Consider the following 9487-nt stretch of genomic DNA (forward strand, 5'->3'; position numbering starts at 1 on the left):
TTTAGAGAACATTGATTTGTAAAAAAACTGTTGTCTGAAGGAAGCTTGTACATCTGCAAAGTAATTGAATACTATTGACTGACTTTGAACAAGACAAGAGCAAAACTATTAAAGCCATTGTGTATCATTGCTTCATACTATTGCATCCTAAAATAAACTGTTGTCTGAGATTTTCTTGAACTACAGCTTTCTTGCTTCATGGATCCTTAAAGTCTCTTTTCAACCATATGGCCTCCCAAGATGCTGTAGTAGTTTATCAATTCATACAATTGTAGCTTTTCAATTCTCTGTGGTCTTCGTTTTCATCAGACAACAAAACATAATATTTTTTTTTTGTGTCATATCTTGTTAGACAACTGAATATGTTTAATAACTATTGTAGATAGATGATTCAGACAACAGATTTTTCTTTTTTTTTTTCATCATGTTCATTTGTTAGACAATGGTTTGCTGTTAGTTTTGAATTGTCTGAGATATAAGAGAAGACATACATTCTGTACAATTGAACACATCCTTGATTCCAAAAGCCATTTCATTCATCAGCAATATTCATCCCAACATTTACATAAGAATTAACATTGCCTAAGTGGCTATAACTGCATAAAGCCCGGAAAACATAAACGCATTCACATTGCATTAACCATGCCTATAACTAAAGCAAAAACTAAAACTAGCTAGCAGGAGGCTCATCAAAATACCAAAACAAAAATGCCTTCAACTGCGCATTAACCATGCCTATAACTAAAGAAAAAACTAAAACCAGCTAGCAGGAGGCAGGTGATCAACCATCACAGCTATGCAATATGATACTTCATCACAAACTTAGCCCACTCTGACCTCACAACATCAACATCCTTTTGGGTGTAGCACAATTCGGATCGTCGCTGCCACTGAAACAAAAGGCATAGTACAATCTCAACATCACAACATCATGCAGCAACAAGAACATTAAGTTATAAAGCTGTCGAACTAAAATTTAAGGCTTTACCTTTGAAGCAAAACCTAGGTTCTTATCCTCAATTATTTCCTTCATGTACCGCATGATGAATATGCCACAGTCCTTCATATTTTGTTGTGCCGGAATACCCTAAAAACAATCATTACAAAATCTCAGCAGTGCACTAACCATAGCATGTACAAAATCTGAACCTACAATTATGAATACTAGCATACCCCCATGTTTTGCCACACTATTGATTTCCGGCCAGACCTATTTCTTTGAGCATTGTAAATTTTGATCCCACTTCAACAATAAAATAGAAGACAGCAGTAAGTTTAATCAATCGGCAACAAACAAACCAACATAAAAATCAGCATTCCAATATTTTATCAAAATTAGAGACTTGGTCAGACTTACTTTTCTACAACAGTTTGCCATTCTCCACCAACTAGTCGACGCCGCAATGGATCCATGAAATAGACAGTTTCTTCCTCCGGATTGACAACAGTCAACATCCAATGGTTACTTATAATTTTATACCAAGAAATTAAGTCAGTTGCAATTTTTTTTATTATATATATATTACTTACTAAACGACATGTTTGAAGTAATTAATTAGACAAGTTCAAGATAAGTCATTCACCCTGCATTATACGGCAACAAAAAAATCTGGCCCTTCTCTGCAGTTGTGAACCTATTTGCTAGAAAACGCGATCTTTCCGTTGTATTTCCACTTCCAGCTGCTCCAATCTGTGAAGGGTCCGCAAAGCTAACCATGTGTGACATCTTTGCTCTCTTCAAGACTTCATGCAAGTAGCTGTAAAAGCACATAACCTTAATACATTTGAAAACAAATAAGAGTATACATATTGAATACATTTATGAGATAATAATTCATCGGAGCCTACTGATTTTTCCAACTTACCATATATACATTGAGATTACTCCACCTGATAGTTCAGTCATTGTACACAATGCATGAATGTCTGACTTAAACAGATAATGCTTCATGTCGATGCCGAACACTTTCTGTTCCAAATTGAAGGAGATTGTCCTCCCATTTGCCAAATTGTCCCTTGTCCAAATCCACAAGCACTTCAAAGGTGCAGGGTAATCTTTTGGTAGCTTCTTCATGTCAATATTCACCTCTTCAGGACTGCCTAATTGCATTTTCCTCTTCTTCAAACCCTTACTCGACTTATTTGGGTTTCTACATGATAACATATCGAGTTATTACTAAATACACAATTGAAGAACAATGGAAGAACATGCATGCTTCAGTTGCAGTTTCAGTTAGTTTACCTTCATAGTGTCGGGAGGGGATTGAAGTATGAGGTCCCTCGGCCAAGCAATGTAAGTCCCAACAGCATCTTTGACAGTAACTATCTCATCGTTGACTGGGAATGGAACCTTAGCTTGAGGATCAAGTGGACGCAGAATCAACACTCGCACATTCCCTTCTTCCAAAGCAACACCATGAAGTGTCTGGTTTTCGCAATTAGTGTCCACTTCAACAATGGTTGCAATAGCAACAATATTTTCGATCGACCCTAAAGCCAATCTGCACTCGAACTCTTTAAGTTCCTGTTTTATGCAATCACACATATTTCAAGAGAAACCAATTCAGCCATCTAGGACAACTCGACATATCAACACTGATTATTAATATACAAATCAAACACATGCATCAAAACAGTTTAATTAATTTATCTACGTCGTAGATTAGAGCATATATACCTGCTGTGTAACTTCAACCAACTCAATAGCCTTCTCATGAACTACTACAGCAGCTGGTTCTTCCACCGGAACCTCTACAACCTTATCTTCTTCCACTTCCTTCGCAATGTCATCCACTAAGTGTAACCGCTTCTTTGCAGAGATACCAGCAGCGTCCTCAATCTTTTGTAATGCACACTTCTCCCGCAAAGTGGAGCAACTACCTTGTCCAGAACCATGGTCCTTCTGGCCTGCCGTAGGGGACTCAATGGGAAGGGTTTTCCCATCAACTTTTGCTTCCAACCTCATTATTGTTGTAGCCCAATATGCTCTCTCTCGTGCCACAATTTTCTCTGTCTCCTCCTCTATTAATTTCTTGCAGCCTTCCTTAATTCTCTCTTCAACAGTTTTCCTTTTTTGCCTCGGTAGGTTAAAATATACGCTAGGCTTGACATGACCCCCCACACCACGCACTCTTCCATGGTGTTCACGGTTACCTAGAGCCTTTGTCAAGACATCATCAGTGCCACAAGATGTCACCTCACCGTCACTCACTTGTCTCTTCAGCTTTTCCTAAAAGAAGAAATTTTATTTAATTTAAATCAGTTTTTGATTTAAAGTTGTATATCTTGTAATGTAGTTGTAGTAAATGGCTTAGATAAGCTAAAACAAGTATAACACTTTACTTACTATGTCTGCGGCACACTTCTCTACCTCAACATCTTTGAAGTTGCCGTGTTTATCCTGCCGTGCCTTTATCCACATTGTTGCACGGTCGATTTCCGAATCAGGATTGATTTCAGACTACAAAATAATATAACTATAAGTAACCATTTAACCTTAACAATAACTCAGCATGCAAGATATAAAAGTAAATCACTCTACATATGCTCACCAATTCAGCCTCCAGATTTGCGTATCCCTTACGCGACATGCGATGAGGGTACTTGTTCTTACACCTCTTTCCCTTTTGCACCTTCTGCATTTCCTATAAACCATCAAAGTAATGACCATCATAACTCAATTCACTATAGTTATAACATGAGTAGTTGTAATTTATCCAAGTTCTGAAAACATGAAAATACAAACAAACTGTACCTGAAATTCCTCATACAATCGATCAGCTACAAAGATGTCCCAATGAGACTTCTCGATGAAGTTGTAATCAGCTGGGGGATACTCTAACAATTCAGGTTCATCCTTATGTGGGATGATGTACTGTGTAGTCAGCTTGCTCTTAAATTCTCTCCACTTCTGTGAAGCTGAAGATAGGACCATTCTCCTTGCCTCCGGAGGTACCTCAAATGCCATCTAACCAAATGATAAAGCAAAAATTAAAACTAGTCTATGAACATGGAGTCTTTATATTAATCAAGAAAAGAAGGATCAGTATTTTTATACCTCGACACACCTCCAAATCTTATTTTTTCGATCCTTTGGGACCTGCTTCCAAGATGGTCTCCATATTGGTGCCTTAGTACGTGTAGTACCCCAATATATGACTGCATTTCCTTGGCTGCAGCACCATAAGGCGACCCCTTCTGATTAAACAAGACTTTCAACTTTACCCCAAGAATTTTCCTTCTCACAATCCTGTGCATTGTAACACAACCACGCTTCAGCAACTTTAAGCCGCTTTTTTCTGGGCTGGATGCCTTAGATGACTTTTTCTTCTTATGCTCTGTCAATGACTTGCTGACCCTTAACGATGTCGTTGCTCTCTTTGGTGATGGCTTATTTTCTGATGCATTTGACTGACCAGAATATGCTAGATCTGGTGCAGATCTCGCTCTTGTCACTTTCAATGCATTGATAATATTCTGCCTTGCTCTAGTGGCAGCCCTAGATTTTGAAGGAGCCATGATCTACAACCAAAAACACATGAGGGTTAGTTAAATATAAATGGGGCATGCTAGATCATATATAGTAAAGCAATATATATTGACCTTATTGTAAAATTATCAAGTTTAAAGAAAAAAAAAAATCAATCTTGAAAACAGAAAGCTTAACAGATAAGGGAACATTGTCATTGATAAGAAACGAAACAAATCAAGTAAAAACAACGATTCACAAATCAAGTTAAAAAAAGATTCATCCGAATTCAAATAAATAAAGTACATAGCCAACAATAACAATAATAAACCCTAAACTAAGAGTTGACACATTTCATCAGTCAATCCATATTCCTTCGTCACCATCCCGCATATAATTGCTAGTTTGGTCACCATCTACATCTGTAGTGTCGATCGAAGGCATTGTGGTATCAAACAGCTCGTTCTCAAGTTCAATGACTCCAACCTCCTCATCATCACCTGCATGGTAATCCCTATCAGGACATCGTATGACCACAGACCAATTAGCGTTAAGAGGATCATCTATGTAACAGACTTGCTTCACATCTGTACCTAACACGAAAGGATCATTAAAATGACCTAACTTATTCAAATTTACTAATGTATAACCCAAATCATCTATTTTAATGCTCTTATCAATGTTAACCCAATCACAGTAGAATACAGGAACCCTAAAGCTATGATAGTCTAACTCCCATATATCTTTAACGACTCCATAAAAAGTCGTATCATCATTAACCGGGTTTTTATCCCTCGCACTAGAGATTAGCATTGCATTGGCGAACAATGAAACACCACTGCATTGAACTGCTCGAACATCATCACGATCCTTGGTGTTGAAATTAACCCCATTTATCTTGTAAGCACTGAATGTTGGTACTTCTGAACTAGGACCATCAGCAATCCACCTGAAGTGTTCCGAAACATTAATATGATCATCAATACACCCAGCAGCAACCTTCATGCAAAGAAATAACATTATGGTTAGTTAAACTGTCATTTATACTTAATATCTACCCAAACTATAAAAGGTACTGGAATAAACAGATCATTGTACTTACCTTGTCTTGTATCCATTTCGCAAATGTTTTATTCTGTTTCTCCTTTAGCCACTTCTTATTTTTTTTTTTAAATTTGGATGAACATGCTTCAACCATTCCAAATGTTCACTACAAAAGACAAGAAAAATGCAAAACCTTTAGTAAACTCCAACTACATGTATTTATTTGTACCGAAATGACACAGTATAAAAATTAAAAAATAAAAAACAAATAAACAGAACACATGACTTACTCAAAGTAGGGCCTTGCTTCATTCGTATTCTGCAACACACAAAGATGTGCTAGCTGCAACTTCTTTTGATTTGGACAGATCATTGTGGCACCTGACATAGGTCTGCACGTCCCCTTCTGGTCAGATGTACTGCTAGATGGTAGTCCAACAGTAGGTTCAGTTAGATTACGTTCTGCCAAAAACTCTACTGCTTCTTCGGCGATGTATGATTAAGCAATGCAACCTTCTGGATGGTTACGGTTCCTAACATATCCTTTTAATGTTTTCATGTACCTTTCGAAGGGGTACATCCATCTAAAGAAAATAGGGCCACATAGCTCAACTTCTCTAACAAGATGGATCGAAAGATGAATCATGATATCGAAGAAGGACGGTGGGAAGAATTTCTCAAGCTCACAAACTGTTTCGACAAGGTCAGCTTGAATTTTTTTTAGCTTCTCTACATCTATGACTTTACTGCATATGGCCTTGAAGAAGAGACAGAACTTAATGATAGCATATCTAACTGGTTTCTCTAATACTGAACGAATTGCAATGGGGAGCAAGTGATGGAGGACGGTATGGCAATCATGTGATTTCATACCAACAAGCCGTAGATCATCCATGGACACTAAACTCTTCACATTAGAACATAACCGATCAGCAAGCTTCATGCCAAAAAAAGATTTGCAAACTGTTTTCTTTTCTTCTAACATGAGATTCCAGCTTGCCAAAGGTAATTTCTCTTTTTTCCCCCCAATTTTATGCTTCAGACCAGCCCTTATACCCATTGCCACCATATCTCAACGAGCAGCCACCCCATCTTTGGTTTTCCCAGGAATATTCAACAATGTACCGATTAATGCATCGCAAACATTTTTCTCGATGTGCATTACATCAAGATTATGTCGAACGGGAAGAAACTTCCAGTACTCAAGTTCGAAGAAAACAGATTTCTTCTTCCAACATGGTCTACTCTCATCTTCAGCACCCTTATATGGAGGATGAGGGTGTTTTTTTTTACCAAAAGGCCAGTTCATACCTTCTACTCTTTGCAGCACCTCATGCCCACTTAATGGAATAGGAGCGAGATCACGTTCTTCAGTGTTATCGAAAACTGCTGCCTGTTTTCGATAAGGATGGTAACGTGGTAAGAATCTCCGATGCCGCATATACGACATCTTTTGACCATGAGCCAGCCTATGAGGTTTGGTATGCTGTAAACAAACAGGACAAGCATTGTACCCTTTCACAATGCTGCCTGACAAATTCCCATATGCAGGGAAGTCGTTAATGGTCCAAAAGAGCACTGCTTTAAGTTTGAATTACTTTTTTCTATAACCATCATATACCCCTTCAACCCCAGCCCACAAAATCTTCAAATCATCTATCAAGGGCTGGAGATAGACATCAATGTCATTTCCAGGCTGTTTAGGTCCAGAGATTAACAAGGTGAGCATCATGTACTTCCTCTTCATGCAGAGCCATGGGGGAAGATTGTAGGTCACTAGTATGACAGGCCAACAAGAATATCTACTAGAAAGGGAACTGTGGGGATTGAAACCATCAGACGACAGCGCTAGCCTTAGATTCCTAGGCTCTGAACTAAAAGCAGGCCACTTATCGTCCACTAACTTCCAAGTAGGGGAGTCAGCCGGATGCCTCATTTTATCATCCTTCAGTCGCCCATCAGCATGCCATGTCAAGCTTTTAGCTGTACTAGTCGACTGAAACATCTTTCTAAATCTAGGTATAGGTGGAAAATACCACAACACTTTCCCTGGAACCCCAACTTTTTCTACTTTATTCTTTCCCAACTTCCACCTAGAGAGACCACAAGTAGGGCAGCTAGTGGCATCAACATTACTATCCCTGTATAAGATACAGTCGTTAGGACACGTATGTATCTTTTCATAATTCATTCCCAACGCACACAAACTCTTTTTGGCCTCATAAAAAGAACTTGGCACTTCATTACCTTCTGGAAGCAATATTCCAATCAATATCAACATGTCAGAATAGCAAGCATCACTCAACCCATGCTTTGCTTTGAGGTTGTAAGTTTTAACAAGTCCATTTAACTTGGTAAAACGCGTACAGCCAGGGTAAAGAGGTTTGTCGCCATCCTCAACAAACCTTAAAAACTCATCAGAGTCTACTGAAAACTCATGATCATCAGACCCCCCCACAATGTCATTACCTGCCATTTCTACAGTTTCAGAATTCCCTTCGGGTTCGCTACTCTCATTTGACGAGGGTTCCCCATGCCATATCCATTTTGTGTAAGTTTTATCAATACCAAACTCAACCAAATGATCCCTTACTACCCTAGCCTTCCAAGATTTACCATGACCACATCTCATACAAGGACAGCAAACCTTATTGACATCACAACCACTCTCTAATGCAAACATAATCAATTCTTCAACTCCTAACTCAAAAGCTCGCGATCTCCTATCAGCATGCATCCATGATTTGTCCATCTTACAATGAAAGCTAGCTAGACAACATATAAATATTCCAAGGATGCAACCACAAAACAAAACAACTTAATATACCTAACATTTCATCGCAACCACAAGTGTACTATATATATGCATGTCATAGAATCATAGAGCACTTAGGCAGCCATTGCAATCATCACAAATATACAGCAACGAACATGTATATTATAAATTGCATCATATTAATGATAACGAAATCAACAACCACATCAACAAACACAACAACATATATTATAAACCTATATGCTACACTAGTACAAAATAAGAGAGAGCTTAGCAACACTCACCAAAAGTGCTTATCTAAGCTAGTTTGCCACAGCAATAAGCTTATCTACCTCCACCAGCCTCCTTAGTTCATCCGCCGAGATTCCTTTTCAATAATCAAATTTACCTATGACAAATTTACAATACATACAAAAGTTATCTCCAAGTTCAAAACTTTAACACTTTTGAAACAAAGAACCAACAGAAGAAGTTGCATCATTAAGATCCCATTTTTGACTCAATACCAAGATATATAAGTAATCACTAGCATTTTTGTTTTAGATGAACAGCTTGGGAGAACTTGAAGATTCAGTCAAAGAGTACAGAATCATTACAATGTTTCCCTGCTATTACCCACAGAATTTTCTTGGAAAAAAAAATGTAACTGAGAAGCAAAAGACACAAAATATTTATACTCTGTGATGAAAAAGCCAGAAAGAATCATGAAAATCAAACCAGGAATGTTGAGGAAACATTGGTTTTTGGGAGCCATTAACAATACAGAAAATAGCAAATGGTCTTGGCAACCAATCCATACCTATAAAAACCATACCCATAAATTGACAACCTTTGCTTTTCAGATCCGCAGACGTTTGCTGCAAAAGCAATGCAAGAAAAAACATGAATCAGAAACCAAGTAGAGGTAGGAGGAAAGTTTTACAAATTAAATGAAGGATTTCCACTTTATAAAATGAAACACTTATTGAAGAATTTTATTACTAATTGTACGAAAATAACATTATAGACAAAAAAAAAACACTAATGATGCTTTGTAACAGTTCACTAAGACTTCCTATTGCGGCAAAAAACACACACCCGATCTCTCTATGGATCGTTCTTTGATATCTCTCTGGATCGCTCTCTATGAGCAGAAAAGCTATGAGAATTAGCTTAGAACAAAAGGCAATTACTTGGTTGAACCTCAGCAACACCAGCAT

At 37.9% G+C, this 9487-nt stretch overlaps 2 protein-coding genes across 2 annotated transcripts; both read right to left on the reverse strand.

Moving 5' to 3' along the window:
* Positions 1-596: 596 nt before the first annotated feature.
* LOC112186302 lies at positions 597-1460 on the reverse strand. Its single transcript, XM_024324662.2, has 4 exons — positions 1358-1460; positions 1174-1243; positions 989-1087; positions 597-890 (listed from the first exon to the last, which is right to left on the reverse strand). Exons 1-4 carry the CDS (start codon positions 1453-1455, stop codon positions 795-797), a joined length of 363 nt encoding a protein of 120 aa, XP_024180430.2. The 5' UTR covers positions 1456-1460; the 3' UTR covers positions 597-794.
* A 5124-nt stretch (positions 1461-6584) lies between these two features.
* Positions 6585-8264, reverse strand: LOC112184939. Its single transcript, XM_024323161.1, has 2 exons — positions 7134-8264; positions 6585-6998 (listed from the first exon to the last, which is right to left on the reverse strand). The coding sequence occupies exons 1-2, from the start codon at positions 8262-8264 to the stop codon at positions 6585-6587; spliced, it is 1545 nt and encodes a 514-aa protein (XP_024178929.1).
* Between the last annotated feature and the right edge of the window lie 1223 nt (positions 8265-9487).

Source organism: Rosa chinensis, chromosome 2 (assembly GCF_002994745.2).
Source record: "Rosa chinensis cultivar Old Blush chromosome 2, RchiOBHm-V2, whole genome shotgun sequence".
NCBI lineage: Eukaryota > Viridiplantae > Streptophyta > Magnoliopsida > Rosales > Rosaceae > Rosa > Rosa chinensis.

What these genes read in the sequence shown, in the direction of transcription:
- LOC112186302 (XM_024324662.2), bottom strand. Translation starts at nt 1,455, where the DNA reads ATGTTGACTGTTGTCAATCCGGAGGAAGAAACTGTCTATTTCATGGAT. An exon ending in TGGCAAACTGTTGTAGAAAA is followed by an intron (nt 1,244 to 1,357) that starts GTAAGTCTGACC and finishes TTATTGTTGAAG; the next exon opens with TGGGATCAAAATTTACAATG. An exon ending in TAGTGTGGCAAAACATGGGG is followed by an intron (nt 1,088 to 1,173) that starts GTATGCTAGTAT and finishes GATTGTTTTTAG; the next exon opens with GGTATTCCGGCACAACAAAA.
- LOC112184939 (XM_024323161.1), bottom strand. Translation starts at nt 8,264, where the DNA reads ATGGACAAATCATGGATGCATGCTGATAGGAGATCGCGAGCTTTTGAG. An exon ending in TGTGGGCTGGGGTTGAAGGG is followed by an intron (nt 6,999 to 7,133) that starts GTATATGATGGT and finishes GTTTGTTTACAG; the next exon opens with CATACCAAACCTCATAGGCT.